The 23128-nt window shown below is 48.7% G+C and overlaps 1 protein-coding gene across 2 annotated transcripts; it reads left to right on the top strand.

Annotated features, from left to right (window-relative positions):
• The first annotated feature begins 3774 nt into the window (after positions 1-3774).
• LOC137349382 (zinc finger protein 229-like) lies at positions 3775-11667 on the top strand. Of its 2 annotated transcripts, none has more exons than XM_068014889.1 (2): positions 3775-3850; positions 9578-11667. In XM_068014889.1, exon 2 carries the CDS (start codon positions 9679-9681, stop codon positions 11038-11040), a length of 1362 nt encoding a protein of 453 aa, XP_067870990.1. In that variant the 5' UTR covers positions 3775-3850; positions 9578-9678; the 3' UTR covers positions 11041-11667. The 2 variants fall into 2 exon arrangements, with proteins under 2 accessions (XP_067870990.1, XP_067870992.1); XM_068014891.1 differs by lacking the exon at positions 3775-3850 and adding an exon at positions 4617-4677.
• Positions 11668-23128: the final 11461 nt, after the last annotated feature.

The following is a 23128-nucleotide window of genomic DNA, read 5'->3' as shown; positions in this document are numbered from 1 at the left end:
AATGTTGGACAGAATATAGAAAAACAGTAAAGAATGACTATAAGGAGTGCAGATTGTAAACAGAGTCTGGAGGTATGTGTTTGCTGAGTGGTGAGTTCAGTGAAGGGGAGAGGAGGTGCTCCTTTTTTTTCTACTTTTTCAGTCCTCCAGTATTTGGTTCTTGTTTCTGTGCAGTGGAAGGAGCTGGTTGGTGAGTAACTGGTCAAATATTCTCCTTCTAAATAGTCGGTTAAGTTAAGGTCTGGCACGGCAGCTTGGCTGAGTACAAAGCACAGCTTGTGACATGTGGGATGTCGTGGACGCACCATGTGTCCTAGACAAACACATCTGCAGGAAGTGTCACCGGCTGCACAAGCTTGAGCTCTAGGGTTTGGATCTCGAGCAGTGGCTGGAGTCACTGTGCAGAGAACGACATGGATAGCAGGTTCAGGGAGGTGATCACACCACAGGTTAGAAGCATGAAAGAGGATAAGGAATGGGTAACCGACAAACAGTCTAAGAGAACCAGGCAGGTAGTGCAGGAGTCCCCTGATATGATCTCACTTGATAATCGGCTTTCCATTTTGGATACTGGTGAGGGTGATGGTTCCTCAGAGGAGTGCAGACAGAGCCATGTTTTTGGCACCACAGGTGGCTCAGCTGCACAAGAGGGGAGGAGGAAGAGTGGAAGAGCAGTCGTGATGGGGCATTCATTAGTCAGGGGAACACAGAAGTCTTTCTGCAGCCGTAGGTTGGACTCCAGGATGGTGTGTTGCCTCCCTGGTGCCAGGATCAAGGATGTCACGGAACGGCTACAGGACATTTATCTGGGGGAAGGTCAACAGCCAGAGGTCGTGGTCCACGTTGGCACCATTAACATAGATGGAAAGGGTAAATGAGGTCCTGACAACAAATTTTAGGGAACTAGGAAGGGGATTAAAAAAGCAGGGCCTCAAAAGCAGTTATCTCAGGATTACTCCTACTCCCATGTGCAAGTGAGCATGGGAATACAAGAATTGACCGATTGAACAGGTGGTTGGAGAACTGGTGTGGGAGGGACGACATCAGATTTCTGACGCACTGGGACTCGTGCAGGGGCAGGTGGGACCCGTACAAGATGGACGGGTTGCTTCTTAGCAGGACTGGGACTAATATCCTCACAGGGAGATTACTCGTGCTGTTGGGGCGGGTTTAAACTAGATTGGTAAGGGGATGGAAACCTGAGAGGGAGTTCCAATTGGAGGGAAGCAAAACTGGTAACTTGTCAGGGGTATGGCAACCAGGGAAAATATCAGACAGAACACCAAGGTGCACAGAATACTGGGAGAGATAGATAGCACTTGAGTGGGAATAGCAAGTTCTCAGGTGGGATCAGAGTCAGGGAGAAAGTAATAAAGTCTAAATCAGGGTTAATGTGTATGTATGTGAATGCACACAGTGTGGCTAATAAGATTGGTGAGGTCCACGTGCAGATTGCCATGTGCAAATATGATCTTGTGGCGAGAACAGAGACATGACTCAAAGAAGGGCAGGACTGGGTGTTAAATATTCCTGGATACAAGGTGTTCAGGAAAGGGAAAGGGGTGGCGGAGTATTGATTAATGAGAACATTGCTGTGTTGGAGAAAAAGGATGTCCCATTGGTGTCCAGAACAGAATCAATTTGGCTAGAACGAAGGAACAAAAAAGGTGCATTTACATTGCTCAGTGTTGTCTATAGGCCACCAGCTAGTGGGAAGAACGTGGAGGAAAAATAATGCAAGGAAATTACAGAGAGGTGCAAAAATTATAGGGTAGTTATAATGGGGGACTTTAATTATTCAAACATATAGTGGGATAGTAGTAGTGTAAAGGGCAGTGAGGGACAAGTGTTCCTCGAGTTGTTCAGGAAAATTTTACACAGCAGTATGTTGCTCGTCTAATGAGAAAGGAGGCATTCCTAGACCTGGTTCTTGAGAATGAGGTGGTCCAAGTGGATCAAGTATCAGTAGGGGAGATTGATCATTGTATCAACAGAGAACAGCACAGGAACAGGCCATTCAGCCCTCCAAGCCTGCGCCGATCTTGATGCCTGCCTAAACTAAAACCTTCTGCACTTCCGGGGCCCATATCCCTCTATTCCCGAAAATAAAAGCAAAATACTGTGGATGCTGGAAATCTGAAATAAAAACAAGAAATGCTGTAACAGCTCAGCAGGTCTGGCAGCATCTGTGAAAAGAGAAGCAGAGTTAACGTTTCGGGTCAGTGACCCTAAGGTTCCGAAGAAGGGTCACTGACCCGAAATGTTCACTCTGCTTCTCCTTTCACAGGTGCTGCCAGACCTGCTGAGTGGTTGCAGCATTTCTTGTTTTTATTCCCTCTATTCCCTTCCTATTCATATATTTGTCAAGATTAAAGAAGGCAACAGACAATCTCATAATTACTCATTTCCAGCCACCCTGACATCCACTCCCTGAGATTGTATTTTTATTCTTTCATGGGATGTGGGCATCGCTGGCAAGGCCAGCCTTTGCTGCCCATCCCTAATTGCCCCTAACAACTGAGTGGCTTGCTAGGCCATTTCAGAGGGCAGTTAAGAGCCAACCACATTGCTGTGGGTCTGGAGTCACATGTATTCCAGACCTGGTAAGGACATTAGTGAACCAGATGGGTTTTTACGACAATCGATGATAGTTTCGCGGCACTATTTCTGCGACTAGATATCTTAATTCCAGATTTTTTCTATTAATTAATTGAACTTATTAATTAATTGAATTCAAATGCCACCAGCTGCCGTGGTGGAATTTGAACCTGTCTCCCCAGGGCATTGGCCTGGGCCACTGGATTACTTGTTCAGTGACATTATCACCATGCCATTGTTTTGCCCCAGAAGGCATAAGATTTAGGCTGACTATTGAAAAGGACAAAGAACAATCCAGAGAAACAGTAATTAACTGGGGGAAAGACAACTTCAATGGCGTAAGAATGGAGCTGGCTGAATAAGTGAGATTCAAAAGTTGCCAGGAAACCTGATAGCTGAACAATGCGTTACCTTCAAAAAAAATACAGTTCGGGCACAGTTAACATATGTTACCTCGAAGTGGAAACGTAAGGCAAATAAATCCAGAGCTCCCTGGATTATAAAAGAGGTAGAGATTACGATCAAGAAAAAGTGTGCTGTTTTCCTTGAAGAGAAGGCTGAGAGGTGATTTGGTCGAGGTATTCAAAATCATGAGAGGTCTGGACAGAGAATCATACCTGACAGACAATGTCCCAGACACTGACATCACCATCCCTAGGTGTCCCACCAGCAGGACAGACCCAGCAGAGGTGACGGCACAGTGTTATACAGTCAGGAGGGAGTTGCCCAAGACGTCCTCAACATGGGCTCCGGACCCCATGATGTCTCATGGCATCAGGTCAAAGAGAGTAGATGGAGAGAAACTGTTCCCACTGGTGAAAGGATGGAGGACGCGAGGGAACAGATTTAAAGTAATTGGGAAGAGAAACAAAAATAACATGAGGAAAAACTTTTCCACCCAGCGAGTGGTTAATGTGTGGAATGCACTGTCTGAGAGTGTGGTGGAGGCAGGTTTAATTGAAACATTTCAAAGGGAATGAGACAGTTTTATGAAAAGGAACTAATGGAGCTGCGGGCTGACAGGTCCCGGATGCTGATGGATTCATCCTCGGGCTTTCAAAGAGAAGCAAATGAGGGAGGAACTGCGCAGAATCTGTCCTCCTGCCCCGCCCCCTTTTCCAATTGGTCCGGAGCTGTTGTTAATCACCCAGACATTGTGAGGTCAGAGATTAAGTCCCGGGTGCGCAGGCGCATTGCGGACCAGTGTTTGAAGCCAGAGGGTGAAGGCGGCGGAGAGACGTTTCTGCAGCCGGTAAGTGGCGGCTGGTGGGCGGGGAGGATTCAGAAATACCCGGTGTAGGCCTCAAACCCCCCCACCTCCCAATAACAAACTCCCGGTCCTGTGTTTGCACCGAGCGGGCGGGAGCTGCGGGAAACTGAGCTCAGTTATAAAGGGGCCTGGGGGAGGGGAGGGAGGGAGGAACCATTTGGGACACAGCACAGGGCAGGAGGTCCCCCCTCCCCCACTCCCTGGTTCCACAAAGACTCCCCTTGGACTGGGCCACACCTGGGCAGGGCTGGCTCAAGGTGCAGGAAGCTGATAGGCTGAGCTGTGGAGTGGGGGGTTTGACTGACAGGCCTGGGGAGGGGGATATCAGGGCAGGTACACACACTGATCCCCCTTTTCCTCCTGGGATCTTTTACTGGAGTTGTGTTGCTGAGTGTTTCTAAACTCTGTCTCCCTGTCCCGGTAATGTCGGTGGATTGTAGGTTGCTGTGAGTGTTGGACTATATTGTCTCTCCTCATTCTTCCTCCTCCCACTCCGAGTTCCAGGCTGCAGGCACCAGCTGTTTGATGTGCCTGAAACATTAAATATGTTTCTCTCTTCACAGAGACCTGCTGAGTATTTCCAGCATTTTCTCCTTTTCTCTCAGATTTCCAGCATCTGCAGGACTTTGCTTTTGTTTTATTGCACGAGTTGCTCACAGAATCAAAGGCAGTGAAGGTGCTCGAGCTGGACGGAAGCAGTCGTGTCAGATCCTCAGTGGGTGAGAAATCGCCGAGTGCAGGGGAGGAATGAAGCTGGTGGATGTGCAGGGAGGCTTCAGAAATATCCGGTGTTGGCCTCCACACCCCCAGTAAGTAGCTCCCAGTCCCGCGTTCCAAGGAGAACAATCCCAGCTTCTCCTTGTAGCTAAATTCCCTCATCCCTGGAACCATTCTGGTAAATCTCCTCGACACCCTCTCAAGGACCTTCCCATCCTTCCTAAAGTGTGGTGATCAGAACTGGATGAACCAGAGTTTTATAAAAGTTCCCCTTAACTTCCCTGCTTTTGCACTCAATACCTCTATTTATCAAGCCCAAAATCCCATATTATTTGCTAACTGTTCTCAATATGTCCTGCCACCTTCAATGATCTATACATATAAACCCCCAGGTCCCTCTGTCCCTGCACGCTCTTTAGATCTGTGCCATTAAGCATTTATTGCCTCTCTCTATCCCTTCTGACAACCTGGAAATTTTCAGGATGTTAGAACTGATAGTATAGATCAGGAGTGTCCAGCCTTTATGCATTAGGGGCAACATTCTAAATGTTGTCCTGCATAGGGGGCTGGAGGTGAACAACTTTCGGAAAGGTAAACGTATTAGAAATTTATTTTACTGTTCATCAAAATAACAATAATGTGCATTTTTGTGAATAAGCTTTAAATGAGGAAACTAATGTATTAACTTACTTTCCCAACTCTATGTTGAACACTGATTTAGTGAGTTACCTGGCATGGTTTTTGCTTGCAGTAGCAGACATTGTCTGCCTGCACACTTGATGTAGCGATGCAGAGAATTCCAGATAGATTCCATTTGTGAGGAGAGATCTTGATCTCGCACTCTCCCTTTCTCCTGCTCTCTCTATTTTATTTAGAGATACAGCACTGAAACGGGCCCTTTGGCCCACCGAGTCTGTGCCAAGCAACAACCACCCATTGACACTAACCCTACAGTAACCCCATATTCCCTACCACCTACCTACACCAGCGGCAATTTACAATGGCCAACTTACCTATCAACCTGCAAGTCTTTGGCTGTGGGCGGAAACCGGAGCACCCAGCGAAAACCCACGCGGTCACAGGGAGAACTTGCAAACTCTGCAAAGGCAGTACCCAGAATCGAAGCCAGGACCCTGGAGCTGTGAGGCTGCAGTTCTAACCACTGCGTCTCTCTCTCGCTCTCTCTCTCTCTCTCCCCCCCGCGCGCTCTGCCCCGTTCTCTCTCTTTCCCCCCCCCCCCACCGCTCTCTCTCTTCCCCATATCCCCGCGCTTTCTCTCTCTCCCGCTCTCTCTCTCTCTCTCCCTCTCCCGCTCTCTCTCCCTCTCCCTCTCCTGCGCTCTCTCCCTCTCCCGCTCTCTCTCCCTCTCCCGCTCTCTCTCTCTCCCTCTCCCGCTCTCTCTCTCTCCCTCTCCCGCTCTCTCTCTCTCCCCCTCCCGCTCTCTCTCTCTCCCTCTCCCGCTCTCTCTCTCTCTCTCTCCCTCTCCCGCTCTCTCTCTCTCCCTCTCCCGCTCTCTCACCCTCTCCCGCTCTCTCACCCTCTCCCGCTCTCTCACCCTCTCCCGCTCTCTCTCCCTCTCCCGCGCTCTCTCCCTCTCCCGCGCTCTCTCCCTCTCCCGCGCTCTCTCCCTCTCCCGCGCTCTCTCCCTCTCCAGCGCTCTCTCCCTCTCCCGCGCTCTCTCCCTCTCCCGCGCTCTCTCCCTCTCCCGCGCTCTCTCCCTCTCCCGCGCTCTCTCCCTCTCCCGCGCTCTCTCCCTCTCCCGCGCTCTCTCCCTCTCCCGCGCTCTCTCCCTCTCCCGCGCTCTCTCCCTCTCCCGCGCTCTCTCCCTCTCCCGCGCTCTCTCCCTCTCCCGCGCTCTCTCCCTCTCCCGCGCTCTCTCCCTCTCCCGCGCTCTCTCCCTCTCCCGCGCTCTCTCCCTCTCCCGCGCTCTCTCCCTCTCCCGCGCTCTCTCCCTCTCCCGCTCTCTCTCCCTCTCCCGCTCTCTCTCCCTCTCCCGCTCTCTCTCCCTCTCCCGCTCTCTCTCCCTCTCCCGCTCTCTCTCCCTCTCCCTCTCCTGCTCTCTCTCCCTCTCCCGCTCTCTCTCCCTCTCCCGCTCCCTCTCCCTCTCCTGCTCTCTCTCCCTCTCCCGCTCTCTCTCCCTCTCCCTCTCCCGCTCTCTCTCCCTCTCCCGCTCTCTCTTCCTCTCCCTCTCCCGCTCTCTCTCCCTCTCCCTCTCCCTCTCCCGCTCTCTCTCCCTCTCCCGCTCTCTCTCCCTCTCCCGCTCTCTCTCCCTCTCCCGCTCTCTCTCCCTCTCCCGCTCTCTCTCCCTCTCCCGCTCTCTCTCCCTCTCCCGCTCTCTCTCCCTCTCCCGCTCTCTCTCCCGCTCTCTCTCCCGCTCTCTCTCCCGCTCTCTCTCCCGCTCCCTCTGCCGCTCCCTCTCCCTCCCCCGCTCCCTCTCCCTCTCCCTCCCCCGCTCCCTCTCCCTCCCCCGCTCCCTCTCCCTCCCCCGCTCCCTCTCCCTCCCCCGCTCCCTCTCCCTCCCCCTCCCCCTCTCCCTCCCCCTCTCCCTCCCCCTCCCCCTCTCCCTCCCCCTCCCCCTCCCCCTCCCCCTCCCCCTCTCCCTCCCCCTCTCCCTCTCCCTCCCCCTCTCCCTCCCCCTCTCCCTCCCCCTCTCCCTCCCCCTCTCCCTCCCCCTCTCCCTCCCCCTCTCCCTCCCCCGCTCCCTCTCCCTCTCCCTCCCCCGCCCCCTCTCCCTCTCCCTCCCCCGCCCTCTCTCCCTCTCCCTCCCTCCCCCGCTCTCTCTCTCTCGCTCCATGTCTGCCGGCCTCTGTCTCTCTGCTCCGCTCCCAGGGCCCGGTCACCCTGGCACCCTGCTCCCAGGGCCCGGTCACCCCGGCAGCCTGCTCCCAGGGCCTGGTTACCACTGCACCTTGCTGCTGGGCCTGCACCTCCTTAGATGGTGATGAAGAGCCTGAGGCCCAGGCTGAGTACATACGCAGGCAGAGCCAGTGCTTGGCCTGGGTCCTGAGCTCACGTCCAGGAAGGCTGCACTGGATATGGAGTTTGGGCGGGAAGCGCCAGCAGAGAAGCAGCTCAGCCCGCGCACCGCCATCTCACTAAAGGAGCCAAAATATCAGGTACGGAAGCTTGTCTGTCATCTTGGTAAAGGAGGACGTGTGCAGTGATGTGTCTCCGCCATGTTGGTAAAGGAGCTGTAACCATTGTCAGGTGCGATGGATACCATTGACAGGCTGGATTCTGGCCCATGGGCTGGATGTTCTGGAGTGTCGAACTAGGAGGCGTAGAGTAAAAGTTAGAGCCAGACCTTTCAGGAGTGAAGTTAGGAAACATTTCTACACACAAAAGGTGGTAGAAATTTGAAACTCTCTTCCACAAACAGCAGTTGATGCGAGATCAATGTTAATGTTAAATCTGACATTGATAGATCTTTGTTAACCAAAGGTATTAATGGAAATGGGACAAAGTCGGGTATATAGAGTTAGATCACAGATCAACCATGATCTCATTTCCTGGTGGAACAGGCTCGAGGGGCTAAATGGCCAACTCCTAGAATCATAGAAATTTACAGCACAGAAGGAGGCCATTCAACCCTTTGTGCTTGTGCTGGCCCTTTGAAAGAGCAGTTGTGCTTAGTCCCACACACCCACTTGGTGTTTGTAAGCCTGTAAGTTCCTCATTCTCAAATACCTGTCAACTCCCTTTTAAAATGACTGATAGAATCAGGTTCAACCACCTTTTTCAGGTGGAGCGTTCCAGATCCTGACAACTGTCTGTTGTTACAGAAACTGCTGAACTCAATGTTGAGTCCGGAAGGTTGTCAAGTCCTGTTCCTCGAGCTCCCATTGAGCTTCATTGGAACAGGGCAGGAGGCCGAGGACAGAGAGGTCAGAGTGGGAGTGGGACGGAGAATTAAAATGGGAAGTGACTGGAAACCCAGGAACATGCTTTCAGACTGAATGGAGATGTTTCTCAAAGTGATCACCCTATCTGTGTTTGGTCTTCCCAATGTAGAACAGATCTCATTGTGAGCAGTGAATATAATATACAAAATTGCCAAAAGTACAAGTAAATCACTGTTTGGTTTCATCCCACAAAACCCTGAGAATAGCCCAAAGGGAGCTACTTTATTTGAAGAGTAAAAGTTACAAAGTAAAGCAAATCAGTTGCTGGAATATTAAACTCCACCCCAGCTAGAAAGAATATTAACACAGCAGATATAAACCCCACTGTCAGAATGAATATGGTTCAGTCCTGGATGTGATTAACAGCAGCAATAATTACAGAATGCAACAGCTACAGTCACTTGTGAACTCACTGGTGTCTCAGCATTTTGGATATCGATTAAATTCCTTCCCACAGATGGAGCAGGTGAACGGCCTCTCGTTATATTATTATAATATAATACTATCTTTAATATCATCTAATAAGATATTCTTTCTTACAGTTCAGTGGGATGTAAACAGTGACCCCAGCACCTTCAGGAGAGATGGTGCGAAAGCCCCTGTGTGCAGAGTGAGCATCAAATCAATGTGTGTAAATCCTCTCCTAATACCCTGTAAAAGGAGGTAATAAAAGTCATCACTGTCAGTACAGGATAGAAATTCAGAACAGACAATTCGAGATCCGATGGAACATTTTATTCCTCTCTTGTTTCCCCAAAGCTGTAAATCGCAGTCCCACACACTCTCCCTCCTCCCTGTGCTGAAATCCAAACCCATGACACCATCTGCACCATTTCTTTCCTCCTCTGCCAGTTTTCTCCCTCCCTCTACTGTGGCTGGGTTCAGTTCTCCAGCCCCTGTGTGCAGAGTGAGAATGAAATTAATGAGTCAATGATTTTCTGTCCTGGTCACTTGGACCCTGAAGCCCCGCCCACTCTCTGTTCTGGTCCCACAAATTACCAGATTCATTCAGCTCAATTTCACAACTTGTCTTTGTGTTTTTGTGGGTTCTCTCTCACTCCCTTTTTCCTGTTGTAACTTCATGTTACAGGATATTAGAAAGGGAGGATTTGCGGAAGGAAACTCAAACATCACTTCAAGATGTGACAGTCACTCGATTCATCAGGATCTGAATATCATCGGCCTTTGATCATGGAAGCAAAAAGTGTGGAGAAACCGTACACGTGTTCTGTGTGTGGACGAGGCTTCAGCCGATCAGCTGGCCTGTCGGTACACAAGTGTAGTCAGACTGGGGAGAAGCTGTGGAAATGTGGGGACCGTGAGAAAGAATTAAATTACACGTCTGAGCTGGAAACTCATCGACACAGTCAAACTGAGAAGAGGCCGTTCATCTGCACTGAGTGTGGGAAGGGATTCACTCATTCATCCTCCCTACTCGCCCACCAGCGAGTTCATACTGGGGAGAGGCCATTTACCTGCACTGAGTGTGGGAAGGGATTCATTCATTCATCTTCCCTACTCACACACAAGCGAGTTCACACTGGGGAGAGGCCATTTACCTGCACTGAGTGTGGTAAGGGATTCATTCGTTCATCTGCCCTACTAAAACACCAGCGAGTTCACACTGGGGAGAGGCCGTTCACCTGCACTGAGTGTGGGAAGAGATTCTCTCTGTCATGGAACCTGCTCGCACATCAACGAATTCACACTGGGGAGAGGCCATTCACCTCCTCCGATTGTGGGGAGGGTTTTACTCATTCATCCACCCTGCTGATGCACCAGCGAGTTCACACTGGGGAGAGGCCGTTCACCTGCTCTGAGTGTGGGAAGGGATTTACTCAGTCATCCACCCTGCTGATGCACCAGCGAGTTCACACTGGGGAGAGGCTGTTCACCTGCACAGAATGTGGGAAGGGATTCACTCAGTTATCAATCTTGCTGACACACCAGCGAATTCACACTGGGGAGAGGACGTTCACCTGTACTGAGTGTGGGAAGGGATTCATTTATTCATCCGCCCTACTCACACACGAGCGAGTTCACACTGGGGAGAGGCCATTTACCTGCACTGAGTGTGGTAAGGGATTCATTCATTCATCCGCCCAACTGATGCACCAGCGAGTTCACACTGGGGAGAGGCCATTCACCTGCTCTGAGTGTGGGAAGAGATTCTCTCTGTCATGGAACCTGCTGGCACATCAACGAATTCACACTGGGGAGAGGCCATTCACCTGCTCTGATTGTGGGGAGGGTTTTACTCATTCATCCACCCTGCTGGTACACCAGCTAGTTCACACTGGGGAGAGGCCATTCACCTGCTCTGAGTGTGGGAAGGGATTCACTACTTCATCCAAGCTGGTGAAACACCAGCGAGTTCACACTGGTGAGAGGCCATTCACCTGCTCTGAGTGTGGGAAGGGATTTGCTAATTCATCCGCTCGGCTGAGGCACCAGCGAGTTCACACTGGGGAGAGGCCATTCACCTGCTCCGTGTGTCGGAAGAGATTTACTCAGTCATCCCACCTGGTGACACACCAGCGAGTTCACAGATAATTACAGGGGTTGGATTCTGCTGTTGCTGCTGTTCATCACATCCAGATTGAACCATGTTCATTCTGACAGTTGGGGTTTATTTCTGATGTCAGTTGCTCCTCTTGGACTGAGCGTCTGGCCCACAGCATCTCTCATTCATGTGTGAACAGACCATCATGTCTTCAAACCTCATTTTCAATTTAAATCCACTCAGTCAATGTACTGAACAAAAGATGAACAATAAACAGATCACAGGCCAATCCTGTAACTCTATATCAGCTCAAAAATGAGGCTGTTTAAGCTCTATGTTTCTGAGCACTCGTAGACTGGAGCTGTTGGATAGACAGGCTGTTCACAACTGTTAACATGTCAGATAGTGAAGGAATTGCTCTTCAAGTAAACTCACCAATTTATAAGCTCAGACTCCGGTCCCTGCTGTAATTAATACTCAGCATCCATTAGTGTTGATTTACAGTCAATCACTGAATCGTCTGGTTCATCTTTGTTACTTGTTTTGTGAAATACTCTCCCTATTAGTGCTGAACTGCTGGATAACTCTGATTACATTTAAATGTGTTTATACATGTTTATAAAGTGTCTGTGTGTCCAGATTTAACTAAGTTGTGATTTGTAACCAATAAATGATGTTTCGGTCATGACTTGTCATCTGGTATCTTGGTGATTTGTCAAGAAAGATTTAATTCACTCACTCAGCAGCTCGAGAGGAACCAGACTGAGGTTTAATGAACATAAGAAATAGGAGCTGGAGGAGGCCATTTGGCCCTTCGAGCCTGCTCTGCCATTCACCCAGATCATGGCTGATCATCTCAACTCCACCTTCCCGCACTATCCCCATATCCCTTAATTCCCTCAGTACCCGAAAATCTATCAATCTCTGTCTTAAATATACTCAATGACTGAGCATCCACTGCTCCCTGGGGAAGACAATTCCAAAGATTCACAACCCTTTCAATGAAGAAATTTCGCCTCATTTCAGTCCTAAATGGCTGATCCCTTATCCTGAGACTGTGACCCGGTGTTCTAGATTGCCCAGATAGGGGAAACATTTTCTCAGCATCGACCCGGTCAAGTCCCTTAACAATTTATGTCTCAGTCAGATCACATCTTATTCTTCTAAACCTCAGGGAATATCGACCTAGTTTACTCAACCTCTCCTCATAGGAGGAGATGGAGCAGAGTGGGGGTGCTGTACAATAGTGGTTATGTTATTCAACTAGTAATCCAGAGGCCTGGACTAATGATGCCAAGACATGAATTCAAATCCCACCACTGCAATTAAAAAGCGAGGATCAATATTGGTGACCATGAAACTACGCATTGTCCTAAAAACCCACCTGGTTCACTAATTTCCTTCAGGGAAGGAAATTTGCCGTCCTTACCCGATCTGTCCTCCAGATGCACAGAAATGTGGTTGACTCTTAACTACCCTATGAAATGGCCCAGCAAGACACTCAGTTATATTCAAGGAGGTAGCTCACCACCACCTTCTCGGGCAGTTAGGGATGGGCAATAAATGCTGGCCATTTCAGTAACACTCACAGTCCATGAATAAATAGAACAATCGCCTTATCCCAGGAACCAGACGAGTGAACCTTCATTGCATTCCCTCAGTAGTGTTATGTCCTTCCTTAGGTAAGGAGACCAAAACTGCACACACTGCTCCAGGTGGGGCCTCACCAATGTCCTGTATAATTGTAGTAAGACTTCTTTACCCTTATACCCCAATCCCTTTGTAACAAAAGCTAACATACCATTTGCCTTCCGAATTGCTTGCTGTACGTCCATGTTAACTTTCTGTGATTCACGTACAAGGACACTGTTATGTGTACTTTGCTTTTAAAAAAGAAAAATACTTGGAGTTCTGTGTTTTGCAAGACTGAGAAAATTGAATGCTGAACTGAGTGGGGCACAGTCTCCAAGGCAACTTGTTTCCAAGCAACAACAGCAAGGAAAATGATAGGTCACATGACATTGTTAAGAGTTCAATTTCACTTTGCTTTGTGAAAGACCAGTGCTGGGCAGGCAGGAGGCAGAACAAACTGGCTGGGACTTGTGTTTTTTGGCAGACTAGAAAAAGACCTCTCCCTGAAAAGAAGGCATCTCTTGTAGAACGAAATTCCACATTTGAGTTGTGTCTGTGTTCTGCCAGGAGAGGAAAGGACCCAGAGAAAGAGGAGTTGCTGCTCTCTGTGGAGGAAACCCTGCATTGTTAAAGGTAGCAAATTCCTATTGCCTCCAGTCTCTGAAAAATCTCTGCCTCAAGAGTGATTCCTGTTCCTCCTGTTTTTTTTGGGTGGGAGATCCTGAAATCTCAAAAAGGCTTCCATTGCTGGACTGCTACTTTAAAATTTAAGTAGACTTGTTGCTACATCTTTTGCTGCATCTTTTGCTGAAAGATCTGTGTGATGCCTGCTGCAGACAAATTGCCTTGTTAGTCTACCCATCACAGACTGTTCATCAAACTCGCCTGGAGAGACTTTGAGTGGCATCTGACGATTTGTCTCTGGGACACCTCACCGATTCACAAATAACCCACCAGACCATGACCACCAATGATTTTATTATTCCGAAGAAACAGTTGAACACCAAAAACCCTTTTGCCCCAGTTAACCAGTTTTTCAATGTATGTGCGTGTTCAGGAAGCTTAGGAAGAATAAGAAGTTATAAGATCTTTTTATATGTATGGATTCATCCCATTATTGTTTAAGATTTCGTTTATTAATAAATAGTTAATTTTATTGTTGTTTGAAGAAATCTGGTTTTGTGTGCTTCATTCTAGGAGATAAATAAAATGTTTAATTTGGCTAATTTCCAGTAGGTGGGAAACTTTACTAATATGCAGTGGGACTGAATTAACAGTGCATTACTCCCACCTTGGTCGGAACAACACCCAGGTCCCTCTGAATGCAAACATTTCTCAGTTTCTCAACATTCAGAACAAAAAGTTTTTTTAAACATTTTTCTTATCAAAGTGGATAACTTCACACTTCACTATATTGAATTCCAACTGCCATGTTCTTACCCACTCACCCACCCAACCTGTCTGTATCCCTCTGAAGCCTCTTTCTGTCTTTCTCATTTCTTGCTTTCCCACCTAACTTTGTATCTTCAGCAAACCTGCAGACATTACACTTACACTCAATCCCTTCACTTGAGTCATTTCTATAGATTGTAAATAGCTGAGGCCCAAGTACTAATCCTTGCTATACCCTGCTAGTTACAGCGTGCCAACCTGAAAATGGCCCATTTATTCCTACTCTCTGCTTTCTGTCCATTAACCAAACTTCAATCCATGCTCATATATTACCTCAATCTCATGATTCCTAATTTTTTTTTTATTCATTCATGGGATGTGGGCGTCGCTGGCTAGGCCAGCATTTATTACCCATCCCTAATTGCCCTTGAGAAGGTGTTGGTGAGCTGCCTTCTTGAACTGCTGCAGTCCATGTGAGGTAGGTACACCCACAGTGCTTTTAGGAATGGGAATTCTACGGTTTTGACCCAGCGACAGTGAAGGAATGGTGATATAGTTCCAAGTCAGGAATGTGTGTGACTTGGAGGGGAACTTGCAGGTGGCGGTGTGCCTATGCATTTTCTGCCCTTGTCCTTTTAGTTGGTAGAGGTTGTGGGTTAGGAAGGTGCTGTCTAAGGGGCCTTGGTGCGTTGCTCCAGTGCATCTTGTAGATGGTACACACTGCTGCCACTGTTTGTCAGTGGTGGAGGGAGTGAATGTTTGTAGATAGGATGCCAATCAAGTGGGTTGCTTTGTCCTGGATGGTGTCGGGCTTCTTGAGTGTTGTTGGAGCTGTACCATCCAGGCAAGTATTCCATCACACTCCTGACTTGTTCCTTATAGATGGTGGACAAGCTTTGGGGAGTCAGATGAGTTACTCGCTGCAGGATTCCTAGCCTCTGACCGGCTCTTGTAGCCACGGTATTTATATGGCTACTCCCAGTTCAGTTTCTGGTCAATGGTAGCCCCCAGGATGTTGATAGTGGGGGATTCAGTGATGGTACTGCAATTGAATGTCATGGGGAGATGGTTGGAGTCTTTCTTGTTGGAGATGGTCATTGCCTGGCATTTGTGTGACTTGAATGTTACTTGCCACTTATCAGCCCAAGCCTGGATATTGTCCAGGTCTTGCTGCATTTCTACATGGACTGCTTCAGTATCTGAGGAGTCGCAAATGGTGCGGAACATTGTGCAATCATCAGCGAACATCCCCACTTCTGAACTTATGATTGAAGAAAGAATTGTGTGTAATAACCTCTGGTGTGGCACCTTATCAAATGCTTCTTGCTTCTTGAAAATCCAAATAAACTACTGTTTCCTCCTTATTCACCTGACTAGTTACATCCTCAAGAAACTCTTAACAGATTTGTTAAACATGATTTCTTCTTCACAAGTCCATGTTGACTCTGCTGAATCATATTATGATTTTCTAAGTGCCCTGTTACCATTTCCCCAGATAATACATTCTAGCATTTTGCCTACAACTAATGTGAGGCTAATTGGACAATAGCTCCCCATTTTCTCTCTTTCTCCAAGGTTATTACTGAACCCTTTCTCAACTGATTATTTCATAAAGTGCTGTACTTGAGTCTTAATTTGGCCTTGTGCCATCTCCTAGTGGGCTTGTCCTGTCCTGTCAGTGCTGGGTCAGGCCATTGTCCAGCTCAAACAGCCCAGATAACAGGAGCCAACGAACCTTATTTCACTCCTCAGGGTGGTTTGTTTCTTGAGTTTCAGATTATCATTAAAATAACAACACGCACTGTGTCCACCCATTGTTCTCCCAGACGCACCGTCACCTCACAGTCAGGATCATGTGTCTATGAAGGGGAGATTGTTGTCCTGTCTAGACCACCCTGAATACCCTTGCTTCATAATGGTCAGGAGTAGAAGGTCCCAGTATTGTGAGAAGAGCCTCAGGGAATCAGTCCCAGTGATCCTGTAAAACAGAGGAACACATGAGTGGGAAGAGGCCATTCAACTCCTCGAGCCTGTTCCTCTATTCAGTTATATCATGACTGATCCATATCACAACTACCTTTACCAGAGTTGGTTACATATCCCTGTAACCTTACCCAATAGGTAACTCACAAGTTTTGACATTTTCCTTTTCTCCCCATCCACAGCAGCTTTTTGGGGGGACAGTGTTCCAGATTTCACTATCCTTTGTGTGAAGAAGTGCTTCCTGACAGCACCCCTGAATGGCCCAGCTCTAATTTTAATGTTGTGCCATCTTATTCTGCATTCCACCAACAGAGGAAATCATTTTTCTTTATCGACCCTCTTAAAACCTTTAATCTTCTTTAATACCTGAATTACATCACCCCTTAATATTCATACTCTATGAAATACAAGCCCAGTCTATATGACCTGTCCTCACAATTTAACCCTTTTAGCCCTGATATCATTCTGGTGAATGTGCAGTGTACCTCCTGCACAGCTGATATATCCTTCCTGAGATGTGCTGCCCAGAATTAAACACCTCACTTCAGATGATGTGTAACCAGAGTTGCATATAACTGCAGCATTACTTTCACCCTTCAGATAAAGGCAAACATTCCATTAGACATTTTAATTCCCTTTTCTCCCAGTCCAGTAGTTTTTCGTGATTTCTGTGCATGAAACCCGAAATCTCTCTGTCCCTTCACAGTTCCTAACTTTTAATCATTTAGAAAATATTCTGATTCATCTTCCTTAGATCTAAGTTACCAGAATGGTTCCAGGGATGGGAGATTTTAGCTACAAGGTGAGGTTGTAAAAGCTGGGGTTGTTCTCCTTTGCACAAAGGAGATTGAGGGGAGATTTAATCAAAGTGTAAAAGATTATGACAGGCATGGATAAGTTAGACAAGGAAAACTGTTCCCATTAACTAATGGTACAAGGATTAGGAGACGCAGATTGAAAGTTTTGGGCAAGAGATGCAGAGGGAATATAAGGAAGCACTTTTTTTAGACAGTGGGTAGTAATGATCTGGAACTCGCTGCCCATGAGGGTGGTGGAAGCAGAGACAATCAGTGATTTCAAGAGGAAATTGGATGGTCACTTGAAGGAAATAAACTTGCAGGACTACAGGGGTCAAGCAGGGGAGTAGGACTGAGTGGATTACTGTGTGGAGAACTGTCATGGACTTGATGGGCTGAATGGTCTCCTCTGTTCCATACATGACTCTAATGTTAATGACCTCACACTTCCCCACATTGACCTCCTGCTGTCTCTGTTATCTCCACTCGCTAAATCTATCAATGACACAATGCAATTTTTTGCTCCCTTCCAGAATACTCAATATGTCACCTAACCCAGACTGCAACAATTCCTCTTCACTGGACGGGGAAATGCTGGAACGACAGCCCCTTCAAAAGAGGCGGCAGAACTCCGAGATGGATGATAAAGCATCCCAGCCCCCGGGCACTGGAAGCTGTGATGGGCCCGGCGTGCCCCAACCCCAATTCCCCACACGTAACGACGTGGCCAACGCATCTCAGCTCCGGGACACCGGGAGCAAAGACACGTCTGGCGCACCTGAGCTCCGGGAGACCGGGAGCTGTGATATTTTCGAGGAGGAACAGATGGAAGCAGCTGAGGACAACCCAATGCTCTCTGCCTACAAGACCCCCCCGATGTCACCCGAGCGGCACAAACCCTGCATGAAAAATCAGGAGGGGTTTCTGAGCCCAACCAACGTGAAACTGCTTGCGCATACGATGGGTATGCAGGAACATCCCGAAGGGGAAGGACTGGGACTAGCGAAGACAAATGGTATGGGAAGCAACAACTAATTTTTAGTAAAAAATGGGTGTAAGAATTGCTTTCATTAATGTGCGTAGCATTAAATCTACTACGCGATGTGTTTCAACCTTGGATTACCTTGCCAAGGTCAAAGCTGACCTACTGTTTCTGCAGGAGTGTGGAATACCACACCTCAGCACCTACAGGCAGTGGTCGCGATGGTGGTCCCACGGGCCATCGATCTGGTCGGGGGGTAATGACTGCCGTTCCTCCGGCCTGGGTATTCTGCTGCGGGGAGGTAACTTCACCATCTCCAAAGTTAAGGAGGTGGTGGGCGGCCGCCTCCTCGTAGCAGACGTGATGTACAACAACGCTCCGCTCCGGTTGATCAACGTGTACGCCCCGGTACAACGCAGCGAGCGGCTGACCGTCTTCCAGCAGCTCCCACTGCTGCTGGCGACGTCCAGGCCGGTCATCCTAGGCGGTGACTTCAACTGCATCATCGATGCGGCTGGACGATCCGGCAGTGACGACAGCAAACTGGACGCTACGTCCAGATTCCTAGTAGAAACAGTTAAGGATGCCAAACTGCACGACGTCTTCAGCAAACCTGCAGACGGAGCGCAGCGCAGATACACATGGTCAAGATCGGACGGGTCTGCCCGTTCCAGGATTGACTTCCTGTTTGTGTCCCGGGCTGTCACGGTCGGATCCACCGACGTCAAGCCGGTGTTCTTCTCCGACCACTGCCTCTTACTGGCCGACTGTCACTTACAGGACGACCAGCGGGTTGGCAGAGGGACGTGGAAGCTCAATGCGACACTGCTGACCCCAGAGAACGTTGAGGAACTCAAAAGGGATTACAAAGGTTGGAGGACCGTGAAACCCCTCTTTGAGTCTCCAGTTCACTGGTGGGAAGCGATAAAGGAGAACATCAAGAGGTTCTTCATCCACAAAGGTGTTCAGAAGGCGAGAGAGAGACAGAGGGAACTGTCCCGACTCCAGAAAATTATGCAAAATCTACTCCGGTTGCAGTCAATGGGGGTCGAGGTCAAGGAGGACCTCCAAGAGGTGAAGAGCCAGCAGGCCTCGCTCTTTGCCAAGGAGGCCTCCAAGATCATCTTCCGGTCCAGAGTCCGCTCCATCGAGCAGGATGAGACGTGCTCGCGTTACTTCTTCCAAAAGGTACACAGAGAGAGCTCTGTTATCAGCAGCCTGAAGGAAGAAGATGGCTCGGTAATGTCTTCGCAGTCCGACATACTAAGGATCAGCAAATCCTTTTATGCTGGGCTGTATGACGCGAAGCCCACAGACAGCAGAGCCTCCCAGTCCTTCCTGTCATCTATCACAGAGGTCCTAGATGACAGCAGGAGGGAGAGACTGGACAAGCCGCTAATTCTGGATGAGCTGACAAAGGCCGTCGAGTCTTTCGAGACGAGTAAAACCCCCGGGAGCGACGGCTTACCGGTCGAGTTGTACTCGTCCCTGTGGGACTGGGTCGGCCCGGACCTGCTGGAAGTATACGAGAGTATGCTCCTGGCCGGCAGCATGTCAGAATCCATGAGAAGAGGCATCATCACCCTCATTTACAAGCAGAAGGGGGAGATGGCAGAAATCAGAAATTGGCGGCCCTTCTCACTGCTTAATGTTGATTACAAGATTCTGTCCAAAGTCATAGCCAGTCGAGTCAAGTCTGCTCTGGAGTTGGTGATTCACCCCGATCAGACCTGTACTGTACCCGGCAGGAAGATCTCTGATAGTCTCGCGCTACTCAGGGATACGATCGCCTACGTACGGGACAGGAGGGTGGACACCTGCCTCATCAGTCTGGACCAGGAGAAGGCTTTTGACAGGATATCGCACACCTACATGATGGACGTGCTTTCCAAAATGGGGTTTGGGGAGGGAATCTGCAATTGGATCCAACTGCTCTACACAAACATCAGTAGCGCAGTGTCAATCAATGGGTGGGAATCTGAAAGTTTCCCGATCAAATCTGGAGTCAGACAGGGCTGTCCTCTGTCCCCGGTCTTGTTTGTTTGCTGTATTGAACCCTTTGCTGAGTCTATTAGGAAGGATGCGAGCATAAGAAGGGTGACAATCCCAGGCAGCGGAGGCACTCAGGTCAAAACCTCCCTGTACATGGATGACGTCGCCGTCTTCTGCTCGGATCCGCTGTCCGTGCGCAGACTGATGAGCATCTGCGACCAGTTCGAACTGGCCTCGGGAGCCAAAGTTAACCACGGCAAGAGCGAGGCCATGTTCTTTGGGAACTGGGCTGACCGATCCTTTGTCCCCTTCACCGTCAGGTCAGATTACCTGAAGGTGCTGGGGATATGGTTCGGAAGTGCCGGGGCGTGCACCAAAACATGGGAGGAGCAAGTAGCCAAGGTACGACAAAAGTTGGGCATGTGGGGGCAGCGATCTCTCTCCATTGTGGGTAAGAACCTGGTCATCAGGTGCGAGGCGCTCACGTTGTTGCTCTACGTGGCGCAGGTCTGGCCCATACCCCACTCCTGCGCCGTGGCAGTCACCCGAGCCATTTTCCGCTTCGTCTGGGGATCTAAAATGGACCGGGTCCGGAGGGACACGATGTTCAAATCTCTGGACATGGGCGGGAAAAATGTACCCAACGTGGCCCTCATCCTGATGACCACCTTCGTGTGCGGCTGCATCAAGCTATGTGTAGATCCCCAGTACGCAAACTCCAAGTGTCACTACGTGCTGAGGTTCTATCTGTCCCCGGTGTTGCGAAGGATGGGCCTGGTCACATTGCCGCGGAACGCACCGTGCAGTTGGGCGGCGCCGTACCACCTATCCTTCGTGGAGCAGTTTCTGTGGAAAAACACCTTTGACCACCGGTCCATCAGGCAGTGGTCTGCACGGAATGTCCTCAAGGCCCTACGGGAAAAGGAAACGGTGGATCCTGTCGGATGGTTCCCTGAGCAGACCGTCAAAGTCATTTGGCGGAATGCCTCATCACCAGAACTTTCAAACAAGCACCAAGACGTAGCTTGGCTGGTGGTGAGAAGGGCCCTCCCCGTCAGATCCTTCATGCACACCCGAAGTCTCGCCCCCTCCGCACAGTGCCCCCGCGTTGGCTGTGGTGGGGAAGAGACGGTCGCCCACCTCCTCCTGGAATGTGCCTTTGCAAAGCAGGTGTGGAAAGAGATGCAGTGGTTTTTGTCAAGGTTCATCCCAAGCAGCTCTGTAACACAGGAGTCTGTGCTCTACGGGCTGTTCCCAGGGACGCACACCGAGACAAACATCAACTGCTGCTGGAGGACTATCAATTCGGTGAAAGACGCCCTTTGGTCTGCCCGAAACTTGCTGGTCTTCCAGCGCAAAGAGTTGTCCACCACCGAATGTTGCAGACTGGCACATTCCAAGGTCCAGGACTACGTGCTGAGGGATGCACTAAAGCTTGGGGCAGCCGCAGCAAAGGCTCAATGGGGAAAGACCACAGTGTAAGGTTCCCCCACCAAGCTGGACTGAGGGGCTGGAACCATGGGAAACCTCTCGAACTGTATCGTTAATATTCTCAATTGCTGTAAATGTAAAACTGTAATTGACATGACAATTGTGAAATGGAAGGGTTGGGAAGAAACTCATGACATTATTGAAAGAAACTGATCTCTTTTGCAATGTTTGTATTTTTTCGTGCTGTTTGGAAACTGTTTGGCAATGTAATTTTTACAGATTTTTATGAATAAAGTATATTTTGGAAATTAAAAAAAAAAAACAGTTGCTGCAGCAGCTTGGCAACAGACGCCAATGTCAAACACAACAACTCACAGCATCACTTGGCAGCTTCATGTGCAGCACTTGTGGCAGAGCCTGCGTCTCAACGGTTGGCTTTTACAGCCATCAGCAAAGGTGAACCAAGAGAAGATAAATCACCTAAATAGATTGTTTGCTGCATGTCCATCATCTTTTACAGGTGAAAGGATGACAGTCCACTGTTTCCCTCACTCTCTCCTTTCTCTATTTCTCTATTTCTCTCTCTCTCCCACTTCTCTCATTCAGAGAGAAAGATAGGGAGAAAGAGAGAGACACACAGAGAGAAATCCACAATCAGAAACTAAACAAATGACCTCCTTCTATGCTGTAAATGACTCTTTGACTCTAAAATGAGTTAAAATGGCTGCTGTACATTGCATTTAAACATCAAAATACATCTCACTGCCTAAAACACAAACATTATTCAGGAATTATAACAAACAAACGGACAAAGAAGGACCAGAAATAAAGGTACTGAATTGGGGGAAGGCCGATTTCAATATGATAAAACAGGATCTGGCCAAAGTGGACTGGGAGCAGCTACTTGTGGGAAAGTCTAAATCAGACCAGTGTGAGTCATTAAAAAAGGAAATAGTGAAAGATCAGGGCCAACATGTTCCCAAAAGGTGAAGGGTAGGACCAACAAGTCCAGGGAACCCTAGATGTCAAGGGATATAGAGGATTGGATAATGGGGGAAAAAAGGAGGCTTATGGCAGATTCAGAGGGCTGAAAACAGTGCAGGTGCTTGTGGAGTATAGAAAGTGTAGGGGGTGGGGTACTTAAAAAAGTAATTCGAAGAGTGAAGAGGGGGCATGAAAAATCACTGGTGGCCAAGCTAAAGGAACATCCCATGGCATTTTATAAGTATATTAAGGTCAAGAGGATAACCAGGGAAAGAGTAGGGCCCATTAGGGACCAAAGTGCCAATCTGTGTGTGGAGCCGGAGGATGTAGGTGAGGTTTGAAATGATTACTTTTCATCTGTGTTCGCTATGGAGACGGATGATGTCAGTGTAGAACACAGGGAGGGGGATTGTGATATACTTAAACAAATTAGTATTGAAAGGGAGGAGGTTTTAGCGGTTTTAACGGGCTTAAAAGTGAATAAATGCCCAGGCCGAGATGAGATGCATCCCAGGCTGTTATGTGAGGCAAGGGAGGAGATAGCAGGGGCTCTGACATTATTTTCAAATCCTCTCTGGCCACAGGAGAGGTGCCAGAGGACTGGAGGACAGCGAATGTGGTACAATTATTTAAGAAAGGTAGTAGGGATAGACCAGGTAATTACAGGCCAGTGAGTCTAACATCAGTGATAGAGAAACTATTGGAAAAAATTCTGAGGGACAGGATTATCTCCACTTGGAGAGGCAGGAGTTAATCAAGGATAGTCAGCATGGCTTTGTCAGGGGGACATCACGTTTAACAAACTTGATTGAATTTTTTGAGGCAGTGACGATATGTGTAGATGAGGGTAAAGCAGTTGATGTAGTCTACATGAACTTCAGTAAGGCTTTTGATAAGGTCCCGCATGGGAGATTGGTCAAGAAGGTAAGAGCCCATGGGATCCAG

The sequence above is a fragment of the Heterodontus francisci genome, chromosome 34, assembly GCF_036365525.1.
Source record: "Heterodontus francisci isolate sHetFra1 chromosome 34, sHetFra1.hap1, whole genome shotgun sequence".
NCBI lineage: Eukaryota > Metazoa > Chordata > Chondrichthyes > Heterodontiformes > Heterodontidae > Heterodontus > Heterodontus francisci.
The sequence above is the reverse complement of the archived record's forward strand: the minus strand, read 5'-3'. Positions and strand labels throughout refer to the sequence as shown.